Below are 21,121 nucleotides of genomic sequence, written 5' to 3'. Positions count from 1 at the left end.
GTAATCTTTTCTCCATAAGGGGAGCACGTATATGTCCGCTTGTATTGGGCGACCCAATCACGCTAGTCAACAAATGAAAGATGCTGGTCATAAGCTAGGTAGCCGTACAATAAGATAAAACCTACCACAAAGTGGTCATGAAAAAATACCTGAATGTATTAAGAAAATGCCTGAAAAAATACCCTTGCATCTGGACCCTTGTATCTGGAGAGCTGCATTCTTAGACTTTCTCTCTCAAGGACCGGCAAGTGTTAGAGGGACCAGCCATCTAGGGTGATTGACCAGGCTTCCACATTGCATTTGAGGCTTTAGTGGCTGGGAGTGCCTGAGACATGCGTCAGGGATTGGCTGGCCTGCAGTGATAAATTTCGCTCACCCTGGGTTTTGATTTCGTTCTACACCATGAGCGTTCTTGAAATGTTCTCTAATTTTTGGAACAATTTGTCCCTGTGTGCTGCCCCCGTGCATTCAAATTAATGACTTAATGTTAGTTGTATGGACGTATATTCTTAAAAACAAAAAAGATTTTTGGAACAAAAAATATTCGTAACGCTTTGCAGTGAGGAAGGATACAGTCAAGAGTCCTTAAGACCGCAAGCGCGGCCGTGAACCGCCCTCTACCTAGACCCCACATTCATCCGCCCCTACAGACATGTCATTTTTATTTCCAGGTCAAAATCCTTCCTCCAACATGTTCCCCGCGGTCTAAAATCTGACAAAGATGAAAAATGGAAAAAGAAATGGTGGCTTCTGTTGAATGCAGTCAAGATTCAAATACCATCATTCGCTTTCAAAAACCATCTAAACAGCTTTAAAAGGCTCACACTTTTTGGCTACAGTTTGGGTCATCGGCTCAAAGCAAAGGATAGTTTGACAGCTAGCACCTACTGACTGCACACTCTGATAGGCTGTGGCTTCAACAGTGCCACAGGCACTGTGATTGCAAAGAAGGAAGTGGGTGGGGCCCTGTGGAGGAAGCAGTCCATGGAGAGTTCACGTGTGGACCTTCTGCTCTACCTAAACAGCCACGTATATGGTTACACCTGGCATCCTTGGCATGGGAGTCCCCATAACCTATTGTATTTAGACCTCCTGTTTTTGCGGACCCTTCGGATTCTGCGCACTTTACCGCTGCTAATCAGCGCTAAAGTTCTTGTGCTCTTTCCCTAAAACATGGTAACATTGGCTCATACCCAATTGGCATATTTAATTTACTTATAAGCCCTTAGTAAAGTGGAACTACATATGTCCAGGGCCTGTAAATTAAATTCTACTAGTGGGCCTCCAGCACTGGTTGAGCCACCTATTTAAGTAGCACCTTAAACATGTCTTACCCCTGCCATTGCAGAGCCTGTGTGTGCAGTTCAAACTGCCATTTCAATTGGGCAAAGTAAAGCTTTTGCCAGGCCCTAACCATCCTTTTTAAAACATATAAGTTGCCCGTAGGGTAGGCCCAGGGCAGCCCAAAGGACAGGGTGCAATGTATTTAAAAAGCAGTACATGTACTTTTAAGTTTTACATGTCCTGGTATTGAGAAACTCATTTTTCACTACTGCAATAACTAGCTCTCCCATCGGATAACATTGGACTTGCCTTATTACATTTTAGAAGTGTAATTTGCAAATGGGAAGAGATAATCAGTTCATGTTTAGTGTCTCCTGAATCACAATTTAAAATCTTAACTTATGGTTTAGTTGGATTTTAAATTGTGATTCCAAAAATGCCACTTTTATAAAGATGGCATTTTCTTGCCTTAGCCATTTAATGCCTGCAGCCTAACTCTAAGTCACATGACTGGGTGTAACTGACAGTTGGGCCTTATGCATTCCTCCTAGAAGCCACACTCAATGGGGAGCTTAGGTGTGACTGGATGTGCTATCACGGACAGGATGGGTGGGAGGAGCTGGGCCCCCAGCACCACTTACACTTGATTAGGCTGTGTCCTTTCTCCACATAAATGGCTGCATATCCGCTGAAGTTAGTCTGGAGCCAGGGCCAGGAATGCAGGGCATCTGTACATTCCAAAGGCATGCCTTTAGAAGGTTCTCCCCACTTCAATGGAAAAACTGTGTATAAATACTGGACTTCAGACACCAACTCTTCCTTACACTTCGGGACCTGTAGATACTTTGGCAGGAAGGACTGCTCTGCTGCTTCAAGGACTGCCCCTCTGTGGGACTGCTGCTCTAAGGGAACTTCTGCCAGGCTATGCTGACCTGCTACCCTCTTGCATGGGGAAGGAGAACTGGACCTGCAACTTCATCTTGAACGCAGGATCCCAGAGGGACTCAAAGGGCTAATCTGCTAGCCTCCTGATCTGCACCAGTCCTGGACTCATCTGCAGCGAGTTCCTAACCCCCAAGTAGTGCGTCTCAGGTATTGGATACTTGATATGGCTCACGGGCGCTGAAATCAAGCCTTCGGTCTCTTCGCTATTGCGAACAGATCCGTTTGCACCGAGACTGCGTCGCTTGCACCAAATAGCAGAGCAAGCCACTGCCAGCCAATCTCTTCACACCGCAGCATCAACCGCCTGAGGGGGCCCACCAACGCGAAGTTCCAGTCCACCCATCCATGATGCCAGGCCTGCTCTTCGCGCCACACTAACAGCCTCCCACTCTAAGGACTCTTAGCACAAAATTTAGGAAGATAAAACTTCAGCAGGGCTTACCTTGGATTGTATCCGATGTGCGCTCTAAACTTTTAACTTTGACCCAGTCCATTGTGACCAGATCGCCACAGTTGGCGCTTTTAGGCACTATTTTACACTTTATTCTTTAAAAACTCATAACTCCAGTTCTACTGATTGGATTTGTGTGGTCTTGGTTCTGCTTTATTTATGAAATTTAGCTCTATTTTTCTAATCTGGAGTGGGATTTTTCTCTGTGGTGTTTGCACGGTTTTCTGTTTTTAGTGTTGCACAAATACTTTACACAATTCCTCTGAGTTAAGCCTGACTGCTCTTTGCTACCGGGGGCGAGGGGGGTGCACAGGTTAATTTCGGGTTTGGTTGTGCCCTGCCCTGACTAGTATTGTAGTTGCTGCTCGACCAGTGCTCACACCCCAGTCAACCAATAACTCAATTTCTGACACCTACCCTTCCTGCAGTAAGGATGAGCTCATCTAGATCCACCTCCCATGTTCGGGGAAGTTTATAAATGGAGAATTGCTGTGCAGAGCTTTCATATGAGTTGGAAACCTCTTCTGTGTAAGGGTTCCCAGCTCGTCGTGAGATAGCATCTCTTTACAGGGTGACCGTATGAGACGTTTTAAAACTGTGCATCACACACTTGCACATTGTGCGTTGAAAGGTCCGACGCCCACGTCAAATGTCAACAACTATCTTCCCTTTATCGCCCTTTTACAACGTGCTTCTTGTTATAAGAATTGACACACTTGTTATGGCCAGTTTAATAAAAAAAAAAAATCCTTCTAATTATGACCACATTCAATGACTTAAAACACTTCAAGGAATGTAATGTAAGCCTCTAAGAATTTTATGTAATTGTGTTAATGGCATATGGGGATCATCTTCGGTTCCAAGCAGGACTCAGTTGTCTTCAAAGTTCTAAAAAGCCATTCACGAGTGGCCCCAGGGACCTTCTCCTGCTTGCTCGAGTGACTCAAACAGTTGGCTTTGCTTGGTTCTCCTCTCCCAATCTCTTCGACTCCACAGGACCCAAAACTGTCACACTTTGAAACATTTATTTTCACTGTGTGTATTCCAGAAATGTACTTGCCTGCTCATCTCTTTTCACTCTACAGATGTAGTAGCCTATCTGTTAATCGGTGTATATACAGGTCTGCTCGCCTCAAAGCGTAAAGGTCCATGGTCATGTATGGTTGATTAAGAGCTACTGCTGCAACATCAAACCTGTGTCACATAAGTTCATTTCTAACTGAAGAGCCCACAGCCCCTAAAGCAAGGCCACAGAGTTGATTAGTGTAATGCTTTGAAAAGGGGTGCAACTCAAAAAACACCCATAAGCTGTAAGTTTTTGCAAAGCACTGCATCTGGACCTGTAACTGATACAATTTGCTAAGATTGTCTATTCCTTTGCTACTGAACATCCCAATGGCTGCAGAGTAGAGCACGTGACCATTTCAATACACCAAGAAGCACGTATCAATACACCATCAAGACGTATGTGCATATAGCATTCCAAAATAACGTCATCATGGACTACAAACATACTCGCTTTATGGAGCACAGAGTTCAATTTATAGATTTCTCCCCAAAATTAAGAAATTAAGAGCAGGTGCAAGCTCTTCCACATGGAAAGATTTGCAACAGACTCCCTAGGCAGTGAAGAAAATCCATAACCTACTCATCTTCACTGCACCACACGGCTCTTTTGAGATCATTGTATCACAACAATTGTGTCAGTCCTTGGATCCCAGCCAAGGTTTTAAGTGCTCTACAAATAATGTTGTAAAGTGCACGAGTTAGCCAGCAGCTCAAAGGGAAGTTCAATGCAGGAATTAACAATTTACATTGAATTGTTAAAGGAAATTGACTTTGTCCAAACTTTGTTCCAAAGGTTTGCAAATGCTTTGCAATCTCCTTCAGAAAAACCATGGCATTTTCCCTTCTGATGCAGTGGAAGCACTGAAATGGTCTCTCAAAGAACCAATCCGCCGCTCTAGAAGCAGCAGTTTCAAGGACCACTACAGTAATGATTAAAAATAAAAAACAAAGCAGACACTTATAATTTCTCTTATCTTAAATTAAAAACCAGATTACCTTTTGGTGTGGCAGAGGGAGAACATTTCTTGAATGTTAACATGTCAAACAAGTGCCTATTTACAGCTGTTTTAAAGCGCTTGGGAAGATGGGAGGTCCAAAGGTGTTCATGTGCGCTCTTGGCCAGTAGTGGCACAGGGGAACTTGGTGACATCTTTAAGGCACCAGTAGGCCACGGGCCACCAAGTACAGGTGATATTTCAATATCCCCCCAAATTTCAGACGTTTTCTCCTAAGCTAAGATGCAGTCGAAGAGAGTTCCACGGAGTGGAACTGAGGTGGATGTAATCGCTAGCATTGTGTCAACAGCACAGCAATCAGGTTAAGTAAGTGGTCAATATTTCACTTTTGGGCAACAGGACTTCTGGAAGATGTTGAGCTGGAGTGGATTAATGCCAACAGATGTTTCACCCAGGGATGCTATCTGAGAGGTAACGCTGTATATGTGCTTGGTGGGGTGCCGCATGGTGTTGAGGCTCTTGAGGATGATTTTCTTGAAGGAGGTTGTACATAGGCAGCGCAATAATACAAGCTAGCAGTGGCCATCGCAAGCCCAGTGTGACCACGGAAGGGTCTGCATGAGTTGGACTCCATTAAGGAGCCCTCTGTACTGGAAAACACTCTTGTTGATCTGACTGAGTTCCAGGATGAAAGTTAAGACAGAACCAAAAGTGGCCTCTAGATCCTGCACTTTGTGTATAGGTAGGCGGTGGGGTGCACAGATACACAATACAGATACAATTGAAAGAGAGGACTGCGGGGATGATCGGACCCAAAAGCAGGATCTTATTCTTGTATAAAAATAAATCAATGGCCTTTTCTCCTAAGAGATCCCATGTTATGCAGCCCCACCCACCATTCATGCTAGCCACATCACAACCGTGTCGTATTTCCAATGTAGCTTTTGAATGTGCTGCTTAAGCATCCAAATTAGCTCTTTAAAGTGGAATTCAGACCCTTGAAATCAAATTATCTCAGAGTGGGAAGAGTTTGCCAAGTGATTAGAATAACAATTAATTTACCTTTGGGTGTGCTTGCACCCCACTAAGCCAAGAGGAATGCTCCTATTATATTGTTAACATCTTCCAACCTTTATGCCCTGGCCCTCCGAGAACCTCTTACGCACACACAACATTGTACTCAGGGAGAGATCTCATCAGCATCTTTGTCATGCATTAAAATGATTATTAAAGTGCCTAATATGCACTCCAGTTTCTATTGCTAAGCAGTGCTTTGTGTGAATCCTCAGCTAGGATCCTCGTGCCGCCTCCCTTGGTCTTGGCCAGAATGTACTCGGTCTACAGTGTGAACGCGGCTTACCTTAATCATTTGCGAGAGATCGCCCGCGTCTGCCAGCTCCAGAACAATGTTCAACTCATTGTTTTCAATAAAAGAGTCCAGATATTTAATTATATTGGGATGATTCAATTGCTGAATAGGAAAAAAATAGAAACATATGAATAAGTACATTGCAGCATGCGATAGCAATAAATGCGTAAAAATCATTGGTAAATTAATGTGCACTATTGACTTTTTCAATGTATATATTATACACTTTTCTATAATGCCCAAAAAACTGAAAAGGTAATAGAGAGAACCGAATGAAAATAAATGCATGATCACCTTTCAGCTTCGGACATATCAAAGGGTTAAAGGTTATTGTGTTGTCCAGGAGGTTCTCAATGATATGATTGTTTCACCCATAAGCTACAAGAGTTAGCTTTTATTGTTGACTTTAGCAATACAAGATGTTTCAAAAGCTAAAAGTTGTTGTCTTAGAGCTGTATTTTCCTTATGTTTTGGGAAGCCTGACCCCCACTTTCACTTTCACAAATTCTAGATCGAGTGGAACTTGTTTTGGATCTTTTGAAAGAGTAGTAAATTGTGTTTTCAACAAGAGTTGACCTGGATCAGCGTTAGAAGGTGATTCTGACACTATGGGCCGCCCGGATTTTTCGCATTTTGAGCACCTAATTGGTGAGCTTTTACTGTGGGGGAGCTTCATAAGTTGGGACTCACCCACAGTGAACTCAGGATGTAAGAGACTGCATGGGGATTTTACTGGTGTCCCCCTGGCTTGTCCAGGCCACTGCGCAACAGCTAGAGTAAGTGACACTGGGCTGGTTACATGCAGGCACACGTGTAGGGGCTGCGCAGGGGCGATTCCTAGCGTGCGCAGTCCAGAAGCAGCTACAGAGTGAATGGTGTGGCAGGACCTATGCAGAATTGGGTGGTGACATGGAATAGGTTTTATACACTGGGAAGGAACATTCCAGGGAAAGTCAGTGTACTTTACTGTTTTCACTTCATTATTTCCCCTATGGGGATATGGAGCCCATGTGCTAGATTAACTTTCATAAGCCTACAGATTCCAGACACGCACTAAAGTCCACTGTAGCGGATGTGAAAAGAAGTATTCTGCAGAGTCCAAAGTCATATTTGTACTGCTTTTGGGTCATACAAAACTGTCGTATTTCTCTGAGCCAGCCACGACCAGACCCAGGCTGGGGGCTGACCTCAGCAGGATGGATTGATAACCTTCATTCCACAAGCTAAGGCCTCCTCTCCAGGAAGAGAAGATGGGTGGGGCTACAGGCTCATCCATCACTGGGTGCCAGGCACCAGGCTGCACCGAGGAGGGAAGGCAGCGTGGGGGGAAGGGTTTTCAGAGATCATGTGGCCAGAGACCCTGGACGACTCCACTTTGAACAAACCCAGAGGCTGGACATGAAGGAGGGAGCAGGGGCAGGGAAGTGATGTGTCGCTGTTTGATAGGACCAACAGAGACTTCCTGCCGGCCCCCTACTCAATTTTTAAAAAGTGCTTGTCCAGGAAGAAAAGCTCTCTCTGGGGTGTGGTCTGCTGAGGCAGAAGGTGCTGGCAATGGGCAGTTGGAAGGAGACCCCCTGAATGCCCCCAAGGGCCCTAACAGCACCAGAAGAAGAGCCCAGGACCGGTGCGCAGAAGCAGGGGCCTCTGCGCAGGGAGAAGAGAGGCCCAGGAGGAGAGCCAGGTGAAAGGCTGGGGCAGGGAGCCAGTGAAGACTGCTCCCTGCAGAATGCACCCTATTGGAGACCCAGAGGGCGAAGGAGAGTGCACACAATGGCTGGGGGAGCCACCAGGAGCAAGAAGACGCGAAAATGGGGCAGATCGGAACCCCAGGGGCTGAGATATGGCCCCCGGAAGGAAAGCAACCTTTGACCCCTAAGAACACCGACGACGAAGCACGTGGGGCTCTGCCGCTGGTCTCAGAGATGCCCCCGGGGTGGGTCAGGTCCTCGGGGGCTGCCCCCGGAAGAAGGGAAGCCGGGGAGCACCGTCGCACTCCACGTGAAGGTGCGTGCCCTGCAGGGGGCCAGGAGCCCACCCTAGCCCCCACCAAAGACAGAGGACGGGGAGCGCTATCGCGCCCCCCCTCGCAGACGGAAGGCGGGGGAGCGCCGTCGCACCCCCCCTCGAAAATGGGCCCCGCAGAGGTAAAATCGGGGTGTGCTGTCGCGCCCCCGTGCCGATGTGCTCTGGGGCCCGGGACCCCATCCCCGGGGCCCGCAGAGGAGAAGAAGGCCGGGGGAGTGCCGCTGCACTCAACGGCCGAAGCTGCGTGTCTGCCCGCAGGAGCGGGCAGACGAGAAGAGTTGTGCCGGCTCCCGCGGAAGTACGCGAGGGTGCTGGCCGGGCGGGGAGCCGGCGTGGGCAGCTGAGGGTGGGCTCACCAGGCTGCCCTACAACGATGGAGCCATGTGGGGACCCTGGGTGGGACCGGGGTTCCCCGAGGACGAGCCACCACCCGGGCCCCCGAAAAGCAGCAGCAGTGGCCGGGGGTGGGCTCTCCGGGTCGCTGATCCTTACCTGGGGGTCCGGGTGGGTCCGGGCCCCCCACTGAGGCCCAAGAGGCGGCCGGAGGCCCACATCGTGGCTCTCACCGGAGCAGCGGGAGAGCCGCTCATCAATTATGCGGCAAAACCCATAATGCCTTGCAGGCCAAGACTGGCCTGCAAAGGAAACAGTGTTTTCACGGCTTGTGGTGGCCCCAGGAGAGCGGGGTCACCACCATACATGTGCAAAGGTGCTGGGGGAGCTGCTGAAGAAGCGCAGTCTCCCACCCAGCACGAAGAGGAGTCCCTCCCTAAGTCACATGGGGACTTGAAAGGAATAACCCCTCAAGGGCTCAGTCTCATTTAACACTGTCTTGGCTGGAACGTTTGTTCTACAGATGAGGGTGTATTTGAGGAGTGCATCCAGGAGTGAAGGGCTGAGTTGGGGATGTCTGGAGAAGGGCATCCCCTGGAGGTGAAGAGGTGTAATTGCATCAGAAATGCTTTTACTAATGTCATTTCTTTTAGAGGGACTGAAGGTCATATGTGCAATGTGAAGTACTGGTGTAAGGGGCTGTCATAAGTAAAGTGGGTTTATGTTGCCAGACATTCCTGCTAGGGTGTCTGGCTGTATAGGCGTAATCCTGTGATTTCATCTGCGATGCCTTTAGGGGCTGTAATTGCAATGCATCTTAATGATACACAAAGGTGATGAGTACCCTCATTCTAAAGTGATGCTTAAACATGTATTCTTGCTGCTGCGCGTAGGTGAAGAACCCCGACTGCTAGCCCTTAAGATGTAGAGGTGCATACTTCATGATCAGTAGGAAATGCGCAGTCAGGGTTGTGTGTCACCAAGACAGGGTTATCTAATTTAAATGCTTGTTGAGGTACGGGGGTGGTCGCCACTGGGATGGTGCCAGTGCGCAGGGCCGTTCGCTCCAGGTTATGGTCAACTAACTGCATTGGGGGCAAGATGATGTGCAGACATGGGAGTGGTGGACTAGACCCCACCACCCCTGCGGGAGGGGTGGAGATGTTATGCAATGTCACAAAGTAATTCCAACAGCTAATGTACATTTGTAAATTGGTGCATAGCATTGAGTAGTGTGTGTGTTTAATAAATGTACTCTTACTTTTATAAAGCAAACTACAGACTGGACAATCAATTATGGAGTGTTATTTTTGTGCACCCGCAAATGGCGATTACTAGCCTACACCACCTCCCTTGAGTAAGCCTCAGACTGCTCTGCAACGCTACCCTCAGAGTCAGGCTCTACAATTGGGTGTTTGGTTCCCAGTGAAGGACAAATGTAGTCATGTTATTTGTGCAGGCCTCACAGATGCTGCCTCGTTTTCCAACAATCAGTAACTGCGAAGGTGGTGGGGTGAATTCTCCCTTCGGTTTCACCATTCAGTTCTACCTTGGAAACCCTCATGTGTATGGAGTTGGGAGCAGTGTTTAATTTGAGTGGAAGGTTTCCGGTGCTCAATTCTCAACTCTGGCACTTATGGTAGTGCGCCACATGGTGGCACTATTTCTCTAATTCAGATCAGTACAGCAACAGTTGTTTATTATTTCAATACAGGTTAAAATGACTAATACCTGCCGCCCAAGCCCTTCTTATAGCTTTGGGGGCCTGGATTAGTCTAAAGTTGTGTCATTGGCTGTGGCGTCGGGGGCAATGGGTGGTGCAAGCTGCAGCCGCCTCCTGATGAGAGCCCTGGCACTTATTATTTTACAAATAAAGCACTGGTTGGGAGGCAAACATGGTAATCACTCATCAATGGAAGGGAGGGTTGGGGAGGCAGCATCAGATACAGCGAGTGATGGAAGAGGAAGTGGAAGGTGGTAGCCTGGGAAGTGGAAGGGACTAGGGTGTAGCGGAGGGGTGTGGAGTAGGAGGGGGCTTTTTAGTTCCACGCAATCGGCCATTTTGGTGTGGTAAGTGAGAAGCCCACCTCTTCACTGCTCTGCTCAACTGCAACCCCCAATGCTCAGTTGTAAGACGAGGAGCATCGGAGAGTTTAAGGTCACTAAAAGCACTTTGACTGCATGACTTAATGTGTGCCCATCAAGTGTTCCACAAGAAATGCAGTGTTTTCATTTTAGGCCAGCAACTGCTAATTGCAGAAACATCCTGTCAAAATAATAGATTTATGCATTAGCAATCTGTGAAGCACAATTCACAACGTAACTGCATTTTAGTGCTAATAACATTTTTTACCATGGCCCAAATGAATCTCTTACCTTTGAAGGATGAAAGGCTGTGACCCTCTTGTTAGAATTGAGTCAACTGTCTGATCCATCTTACTGGCCTTTGGCCTCCTCTTTGCTGTGATGCAAGAAGCCCTAGTCCCTCCTAGCCCAACCAGTAGAAGAAAACGCTTACATCGTTGAAGAGTAACAGGCCCATTTTTTAAACATTTGGCACACCAAAATACAAATTAGGCGTGCAAAACTGATTTGCAAGAATTGGACATTTTCCATGTAAAAACGCACCTGTGAATGTGGCGCTACTTAATTACATTTTAGTCGTAGAGGGCAAATTTGGAAATATTCTGAGTAGGATCTGCCTGTACAATTTGGTGGAAAGCGAGAAACCATTACGTTTTTGGTTATTCACTATCCTTTTGCAAGGACTTTTCCAACCTGGAAACAGAAATTTACCCTTCTAAAAGGCAAGATTGAGTGAGTTTTAAAATCGGGACCAGGGAGGAAATACCAAAGGTTAAGGTTTTGTCAACAGGGAAAATATTTTCACAGTGGAGACAAATAAGATGGAATGTGTAAGCACACATTTATGTTACATTTTTATTCATAAGTAATTTTGCATCCGTTGAGTGCTGGTGGAAATCTGGTAGGATTTTTAGTTTCTCACTTTTCCTCCTGAGGTTCGAAATTTGACTCAAAGGGAAACATTATCCAACACAGGCAAATGGATGTCGAATTTAACTAGTCTTCTGCGAATCGAACACGCGATGAATGGCTTAGGGAACATCACCACAGTGCACCTAATGGCAGCAGACGAGCACCTTGAATGACCATGAAAACCAGGTCGAAGACTAGAGTTAGTGAGCTATTCTATCGCTTGGTAGTAAAAACATACGCAGGGCCAATGGTTACACAAGAGAAGGCTGTATGTAGCCTTAGGTCGAAACCAGTAGTTAGCACAAAGTTGCAAAAATGGCAGATGACAGCATTACTGGGGATAAGGAGCGCTCCAGCGGAAAGAAGATCTCTTGATTGGCGGCCTACTATCCTAGACCCGCCCCTCCACCCATGCACTCACTGGGACACGCTAGCACAGGTGTACTGTGTGAAGCTGTAGGGGTCTTCAGAGCAGGAAAGGGGCATGCAGCAGAGGGACCCATTGAACCTACCCTGCTCTGCCACTAGACCAGGCTAACGAGCTCAAGGGAACTCGCACATCAAGAAAAATCACCACAAAATTCAGAGATAGAAAAGGGCTATAGTTTAATTTAAAGGGGGCTGATGAACCACGCTCAAGACAACCATCTGCAGGATGCTCAGCCAGCCGACCTCCCGCATTAAAGCTCAGCTTTTTGCACTAGAGTGGAGGGGTGACCAAGATTTGGCAAACCATCTCCAAAGAGCTCTTGACCTGCTCATAATTGAAATGAATGAGATCCTTCAAAAAGATGGATGGATGTGAGTTCAGACCCACAGAAGCTGCTATGCCTTTATCGATAGATGCAAGCTCAGACCCACAGAAGCTGCTATGCCTTTATCGATAGATACAAGGTCAGACCCACAGAAGCTGCTATGCCTTTATCGATAGATGCAAGCTCAGACCCACAGAAGCTGCTATGCCTTTATCGATAGATACAAGGTCAGACCCACAGAAGCTGCTATGCCTTTATCGATAGATGCAAGCTCAGACCCACAGAAGCTGCTATGCCTTTATCGATAGATGCAAGCTCAGACCCACATAAGCTGCGAAGCCTTTATCGATAGATGCAAGCTCAGACCCACAGAAGCTGCGAAGCCTATATCGATAGATACAAGCTCAGACCCACATAAGCTGCAAAGCCTTTATCGATAGATGCAAGGTCAGACCCACAGAAGCTGCGAAGCCTTTATCGATAGATGCAAGCTCAGACCCACATAAGCTGCGAAGCCTTTATCGATAGATGCAAGCTCAGACCCACATAAGCTGCGAAGCCTTTATCGATAGATACAAGCTCAGACCCACATAAGCTGCGAAGCCTTTATCGATAGATACATGCTCAGACCCCCAGAAGCTGCTATGCCTTCATCGATAGATGCAAGCTCAGACCCACAGAAGCTGCGAAGCCTTTATCGATAGATGCAAGGTCAGACCCACAGAAGCTGCGAAGCCTTTATCGATAGATGCAAGCTCAGACCCACATAAGCTGCGATGCCTTTATCGATAGATGCAAGGTCAGACCCACAGAAGCTGCGAAGCCTTTATCGATAGATACAAGCTCAGACCCACAGAAGCTGCGAAGCCTTTATCGATAGATGCAAGCTCAGACTCACAGAAGCTGCGAAGCCTTTATCGATAGATACAAGCTGAACAATCATTTTGACTGAAAATATATGGCCACTGCAATGCACTCGCTTCCAAAATCCTCAATAACTTGGATCTCTACATTTTGATAGGAGTTCAAGAAACACCTTAGTTTTACCCTATCCAACACCAAGATGGGGAACTAGATTTGGTTTTGACAGCCTATTAGATGGTGAATGCTACCTGTTAGTAACCCAAGGATACCAATCCAATGTGGGTGGTTGTGGTGAAATAAGGAATCACAGAAAGGAAAGGGGAATAACAATAATATGCAGTCCAAGTTCTAACTCTGAAACCAGAAGCTCAGTTTAGTGTCCTAATGCTGATGGCCTTTTGTGTATGCTTGTAGACAAATAATCAGGCCCCGGTTTTTAAACTCCTCATGTGACATAAGTGGATCTGATTATGCATTAAACATCCTCTTGTTGTCTTTTGGGCGACTGTGATCAACTTGACCTAAGCTACATGTGGGAAAGCCTTCATTGATTAATCTTCACGGGCACGGGCAAGGCTGTCTTTGGAAGACAGCTGTAATTTGGGAAAGAGCTGGGTATGATAGATACCGTTCTCTCTGTCATGTATGCAAGTATGTATCTATATGTTACTTGTATAGCGCGAAACCAGCAAAAAGGCAGTACAGCACTGTACAGGGTCTAAGACACAGATCCAATCAAATAATTGGTGACATTGCTGGGTTCTGGGAGCAGAACTAAACTTTTACTGCATAAGGGGTGAATTTTTGATTCTTTACTAAATTGGAGCAGGGTTGGGGTGGTCCTGATGGAAGTTAGTGAGTTTGTTATCCAGACAGGAGGAGGTATTAGTCTCATGTAAACAAAGCAGCTGGTTTTGAAGATGATGCAGGACGACAGGTGGGGAAAGTGGAGTTCCATGGGTTGGGGTTGATGTGATCATACTCCTTCAGGTCTTGTATGAGGCATGCTGCGGCATAGGTGCCTGTGTGTGGAGCTTGGGAGGTTGTGAAGCTGGGGCATTGCTACCATCCAGATGACAGCATGAGGGCTTGCTTCAGCAGAACTGTAATCACTTTTTCGGAGAAACAGTTTCACTTTCTTCAGCAGAGTGAGCTGGAACCAGATTGTGTTTGCTTTCTTTGTAATGTATTCCTTAAGGAAGAATCCAGTGTGAATCCAGGCAATTTGCAATTGGGTAAAACATAGGGTTTGAAGTTGTAAGGTTCATGTTTGGACTAGTTGTATCTAGTTCACAGCAAATGAAAGGAAGTCTGACATTGGTTGAGAATCAGATGGGTACTGGATATTCAGGCCTGGATGATGAGCAGGTAGTGTTTGACCTGTTGGATGTCTGTGGCAGAGGAGACTTTCAAGTAGAGTTGTGTATCATTAGCCTACTGGTGAATGTGGGTGCTGTTATGAGTGAAAGTATCATCAAGGACATAGCTTGAAGTCTAGGGCTTTCAAAGGACAAACTATTACATGTTGTGTGCTGTAGTCGTAGTCAGTTTCCACTGAATTAATTACCGAATAGAAACCATTTATAAGTTAAACGGCTAGACTCAAAGCAATGTTTTGATGACATGAAGTTACGTGCTACGCAAAGAAAAGCCCAAAACCGGTGCCAGGATGCTTGTTTCCAGTCCAGGGAGGACCTGGCCTGGCAGTTCGGGCTGGACTGCTCCTATTGGGCGCAGGGTCAAGACTGATTTGCATATGGCTGGGTCCAAACTGGAATGGCATGGTGAGCAAAAAAAACGGTGGATTTAGGCCCGTATCTCTGTACTGGGGTGAATGTATGACATTGTTCTGCATTCTGTCCATCAATTGTTCTTTTTGCATTAGTCACCCCGAGTGGGATGGGTATGCCCAGACGTGGGTCCCGTGCTCTCCATTCTACTGGAGTCAAGCTATCCTGGCTGATGAGGGCTGAATGCCCGAAACCGGTGCCAGGATGCTTGTTTCCAGTCCAGGGAGGACCTGGCCTGGCAGTTCGGACTGGACTATTCCCATTGGGCGCAGGGTCAAGTCTGATTTGCATATGGCTGGGTCCAAACTGGAATGGCATGTTGAGCAAAAAAACTGTGGATTTAGGCCCGGATCTCTGTACTGGGGTGAATGTATGACATTGTTCTGCATTCTGTCCATCAATTGTTCTTTTTGCATTAGTCACCCCGAGTGGGATGGGTATGCCCAGACGTGGGTCCCGTGCTCTCCATTCTACTGGAGTCAAGCTATCCTGGCTGATGAGGGCTGAAAGCCCGAAACTGGTCCTAGGATGCTTGTTTCCAGTCCAGCAAAGACCTGGCCTGGCAGTTCGGGCTGGACTGCTCCCATTGGGCGCAGGGTCAAGACTGATTTGCATATGGCTGGGTCCAAACTGGAATGGCATGTGAGCAACAAAACAATGGATTAAGGCCCAGAGCTCTGTACTTGGGTATGACATTGTTCTGCATTCTGTCCATCAATTGTTATTTTTGCATTTGTCACCCCGAGTGGGACAGGTATGCACAGACGTGGGTCCCATGCTCTCCATGCCACTGGAGTCAAGCTATCTTGGCTGATGAGGGCTGAAAGCCCGAAACCAGTCCTAGGATGCTTGTTTCCAGTCCAGGGAGGACCTGGCCTGGAAGTTCAGGCTAGACTGTTCCCATTGGGAGCATGGTCAAGACTGATTTGCATATGGCTGGATACAAACTGGAATGGCATGGCGAGCAAAAAAACTGTGGATTTAGGCCCGGATCTCTGTACTGGGGTGAATGTACGACATTGTTCTGCATTCTGTCCATCAATTGTTCTTTTAGCATGAAGTTACGTGGCCACACAAGAACATGAGGGTGCCTTCCACTTGAGCGAGCCTGAGGATCTCACTTGCCGAGGTCATCCCTTGAAGACCTGCCCTTCTGCCCCCACGTGCAAGTGCATTTATCTTACTCACAAGACAGACTGTGGCCCATTTCCTGCTCTTCTGTCCACTGTGTGCAGGCGTGTGCAAAATCCACCATGAGCCAGTCTTTATGATAAATAGCATAAGAATTTGGAATATAGCTCACCTTCTTTCGAAGGCAACGGAAAGAGGCTCTCCATTAAAGGCTGCAGATGTTCTTTAAAGGGTTTCAGTCATCCATAATAATTACTACTAAATCATACAGTAATAATGTTTTAAACCAAAGGTATGCTATGTTGTTTTTTCCCTGCTTTGTATTATATTTTATGAATTTTGAATTCTATGTTTAATGCTATAGCTACCAGCCGCAAGTTCTGTTTAATGTGGTTTACTCCACCACAGCTTGAACATTACTTAAAGACGTGGGTCCTGGTAGGAGCATGCTGCAGGAGTCATCTAAAGCGCTTTCAGTTGAATGGAAGAACGTAGAATGATATCAATGTAAGTTTCTTTCCCAAAAACTAGAGATGGAGTCTGGAAAAGAAAATTCTTGACATTTTCAGTTTAGGAAAGGAGATGCATAAAAGCGAATCTCTATGTGCCACCGAAACATTAACTAGACACTCCGTCCATGTTGACTGATTTTAGATAATTTATAGGTTTCTATTTGATGAACAACGTGGAGATAAGAGATTTGTCTCGAATAATCTTGTCATGGGTCAAGGTTAGATAAAATCTCTTGAATTACAAAGAAATTGCTTCAGAGACGCTGGTTGGATCCTGAGGAACGTATCTGAAAACTACTGAATTGTGTCGCTAACTTAACATACAAGCTTTTAGAAATATTATACTATCTAAGTAGAATCTAACAAACATTTATTATAATGCAGTCTAACCATGCATCTCAAATTTAATGCGTGCAGACATTGGAAACAATTCAAGGATTTTATAAGCGTGGAAGAGGAATGCAGGACTTTACTTGAGACCCATTTAATTGAGGTGACAATATTTTTTTCCATTTTTTGGTCACATTTTAATGAGTGGCTATTTCTCCTTCTCAATCTGCAGTGGTCCGCTCTGATGGTTAATTTATCAACGTGACAGGCATTATGCAAATTGTGGTGCTTAATATATATGCAGCTTATAACTATCCTAAAATTGTATTAGAATGCTCTTCGGTCACTGTCAAGGAATTGAATACTCGGCGCGACCCCGGAAAAAGTTTGCAACATTCGCTTGATGAGCGTTTCTCAAAGTATGTTTTTATGATATTTTCTTTTTTGGTGCGAGTGCGGCAGAAAGTTTAGTTGATGCTTCAGTGACTTCCCACCAAGGGATTAAAAGATGTCCTCTTAATTCTATTGCCTGCGCTTCTTTATCACACAGCATGGATTAGTTTGATCGGATTAATGATCTTGTGGAGTGTGGATGCAAAGTGCTTCGTCTTGTGGATTATTTACTTTACATATTGATATCTATAACGATAAGCTACAGAATACAGCATGGCCGTGGCCTTTTCACATCACTTGTGCACAAACTGGTGGAAGAAAGCGCCTGTGTAATCTTCGTGTAAATGAAGGCATCAAAAGGGAAAGTCATTTGCAGTAGACACACTATGGAAAACCATAAACATTATTGCCAAAAAGGATCAGAATATGTGAGCTGTGTTATACAGTGAGGACCACCCCTGAATCCCCCGTTACCTTCACCAGCTTTAATCTATACTATTTCAATTCCTCCCAGCCAATCCTCTTCCACCTGCTCCCTCCACCCATTCGTCTATTGCTCCCCCACCCTCATAGTCCTTTAGAAAAAAATATTAACTTTTTTTTTTGAAAGCTCAGAAGCTGCCATTTATTTTGGCCTGGTCCTCATTCCAAAAAGTACATTTGCGCAAGTAATTTCTTAATTTTTTTTATTTACCAATCCAAATGGTGCCTGCCATGTTGGATCAGAAAATATAGTAATAAAGTGGAGCCCGTGTCATTCTGTAGGTGTGTGCATGCATAGTGACAAATGTGTGCATAGTTCATCACTAATGGACGGCCACAGAATGGCACGGCAGTGTCATCACGTCGTTTTATTTTTGTGTTCTGCACAGCATCAGCAAAAGGCATTAAGCCAAAAGTTCTACGAGGCAAGATCTTGGTTTTGCCACTGTTTGTTTTAAACAGTTGCACACCTCATCCATTTCCAGCTCCTGCACAGCACGTAGCACTTATGAATGGGACACAAGCTGGTGGGCTGCAGGTGGACGGATTTCTCTGGATTTTAAGACCCGGGTCTCTATTTCCCTTACCACGCCTGAGAACTGTCGCATGTGCCCCACCACTACAGCCGCTTACGTTTATAAACACTAAGGGGCATACTCGCTAAAGGTTCATACAACGCAGTGCAGCAAGCAAAGTTGATGCACTGCGTTGCCTGTACGGTAGGGAACTGAACAGCGCCATCCCTACTAGGATATGAAATTCCTGAGTTCTCTACCTGCACTGACGCAATTAAGGCTGCTTAGCGCCAGTGCAGGCTCCTTTGCACACTAGTGCATGGATGCTTGTGTTACACGCAAGATGGTTTTTGTGCAGGAAGGGACACAACTGCACAAAACCAATCCTATTTCTAAGCATGATGGAGAATATATCGCACATAGAAAGAAATAAGAAGAAACAGACATATTTCTCCTCGATAAAAAACGGTTGGGTGTCCTACCATCTTCAGACAATCCCAACTTTACTATTTCAACCCATCTGGGATTGCATCAAATTCCAAAGGAGGATGCACGGAACGCTCGCGCTCCACCCGTGGAATGTCTACCACTACAAAATGTAACGCAACGCAAGCTGCTGCGCTGTATTATGATTCTTTACAAAGTCACGAAAGGTTGCGCAAATCGCCCCTTGTGTGGCGTGGTGAATCTTACTAAAGCCTTTGCGTTGCCTTGTGTGATGCAAGGACAACACAAAGACTTGGTAAATCTGGACTACTGTGTGTGTAACCTGGCCCAAGGGTATTGTTAGAACCTCCCACTGGCAGCATCCTTTATTTGACAAAGAGGCCCTGCAGGGGGCTATCTTTGAATCTCTTATATGAGAAATTACAGAAACCTGCCCACAATAACCCTTCCATTGCCTAATGAAACGTAAAGGTGCAGGGCTTTTGTGTTTTAAAGCTGGCCCAACAAAAACACCAAGTTTAAATTAGTGTCACTTTTAGTCATTTCTCAGCTCAATTACACATTGATGGAAAATCTACATGCGATTTTTAAAATGTAACACAAACCATGTTTTAATCACATATATAAGTAAGTTACCTTGTTGTTTGTGGTAAATATGCCTGCTTAATTGTAAGGGAGGAAAATGATAAAGGTATGAAAAGACCAACACCTGTGAAGTAAATATGCTATTTAGCACCCACTCTTTTTATTGGGACTTGTGCTTTGAGAATGTGGAAGAAGGGCAGAGACAATATTTCATTTGTCGGCAGTTGTGCAATGTGGTTGAGTTTGGAGTCCCGGTTATGAACAAGGCTTCTAGTTCCCTAGGAAACAATTTGGCTCCTACATCAAATCTTCATCACGGCTTATAGCAAGATCCGTCGGTACCAATTCCCTGGCCACTCATCTTCTATTCAAAGCCTGTGGTTCTAGTTTTAGGGCTCAATTTAATTTCTTTGAGGCGTGTCGCCAATCTTTTGAGGCACACAATTCCTTGTAACGCGCCGCGGCACTAGAATCAAAAGACGTAATATGGATGCAACCGCTCCTGCAAGAAGGTTCCTCTGTAAATCGCTTAAATGCCCTGCAGTTATTTATGGAGCCGCGAGAAGAACCAGCAGGGGAGCCATCAATTAAAAAGCCATGAGCTGCAGTATTGATTTGCCAAGTTATTAGCTATGCGGCACCGACTAGAGTACATTTCAGCTGCTGACACTGACAGACTCACCGAAGTTGGCCTCTTAAAACTCCTCCCTCATCTGAAAACAAGACCATGAGACTATCTGGGCTGCAACCCCCTGAGAGGGAAGAACGCCCCCGCAGCCGCAACAAATTATCAATTATGCTGACCCGCGTGATGTCTTAAAAGAGCTTCTGAAGCGGACACTAAAAATCATGGCTTCTGCTAGTTCTGAAATGTTCTACAAAAAGCTGACTCATGAAAATGGAGGTGAGATCCGTCATATTTTGTCAAATAGTTTGCAAGAAGCAAGCCAATCGACAAGGCTAGCGAATGCGTCGCTGGTGTTTTCAAAGACCAGTTGACTCAGCAAATTGACTCCTTACCTCATTATAAGCTCTGGATGGGGTTGCATGGTACGAGTTATCTTTCGCAGTGTACATCGTGTGTTCTGCAGCTTGAACCTTGATGTGCGACTTGAAACTTGTGATTGCTAAAAATATTCACGCGATTCCAGACAGTCTCATTTACATTTAACAACTTTTCCTTGTAGATAAAGCAACTGATATCAATGCAGTAACATCCTATATTTAGTGAATATACACAAGCATTGTCTTCTGAAAGCAGTCAGGCAACTGCTGAAGTGTTCAGTAGGAGTTTATTAGGAATATAGCATGGAAGACCAGCCCTCAAACGTAATTCATCATCAAAATCCTTAGCAATTGAACCGTCCGGTCCACACTAGCCCCCTTACATCTATGTTCCAACCCACATAACATAGAACACAGCACATCTTGCCCCTTCGTAATGGAATAAACATAACAAGGTGCCTGAACCATAACTAAAGAAAGAATGGGAACAACAAAAAATAAACATATATAAAAAAACAGCAAAGAATGTATGGTGGCCTTCTCCATGAATAGGGTACATAGAGAAGACAAGTTGAGGAATTTTCACGCAAGTTCATAGTCATTTATCCTCCAAGGACGCACCTAACCCTTTTCGACTCATTCCTTTAATCGCCCTTTACACTACTCCGATGTCCAGCAATTTCAATTCTCTCTTCCGCTATTCTGCCTCTTCCCACTAACATAAATCAAGGGACAATCAGGTCCCTTGACCACTTTCTTGATGTTCCACACATTACCATCAGACAATCTGACAATGAAATGAGCCACCCTTTTCACTTGCAAAGGACTGGAAGAGCAGGACTTTCCTTTCTCCGCATATCGTCCCACTTTGACTATCACC

At 45.6% G+C, this 21,121-nt stretch overlaps 1 protein-coding gene across 6 annotated transcripts in view; it reads right to left on the bottom strand.

Annotated features, from left to right (window-relative positions):
- The window catches only part of NEK6 (NIMA related kinase 6), a 516,220-nt gene that overhangs the window by 137,916 nt on the left and 357,183 nt on the right, over window positions 1-21,121 (bottom strand). For all 6 annotated transcript variants that reach the window (XM_085613747.1, XM_085613749.1, XM_085613748.1 and 3 more), the window contains one exon: window positions 6,065-6,175. In XM_085613747.1, the coding sequence (XP_085469873.1) occupies window positions 6,065-6,175 (111 nt within the window). The remainder of the gene's footprint in view (window positions 1-6,064; window positions 6,176-21,121) is intronic.

This window comes from Triturus cristatus, chromosome 1_2 (assembly GCF_964204655.1).
Source record: "Triturus cristatus chromosome 1_2, aTriCri1.1, whole genome shotgun sequence".
In the NCBI taxonomy this organism is placed as follows: Eukaryota; Metazoa; Chordata; class Amphibia; order Caudata; family Salamandridae; genus Triturus; species Triturus cristatus.
This window is presented reverse-complemented; position numbering and strand designations above follow the sequence as displayed.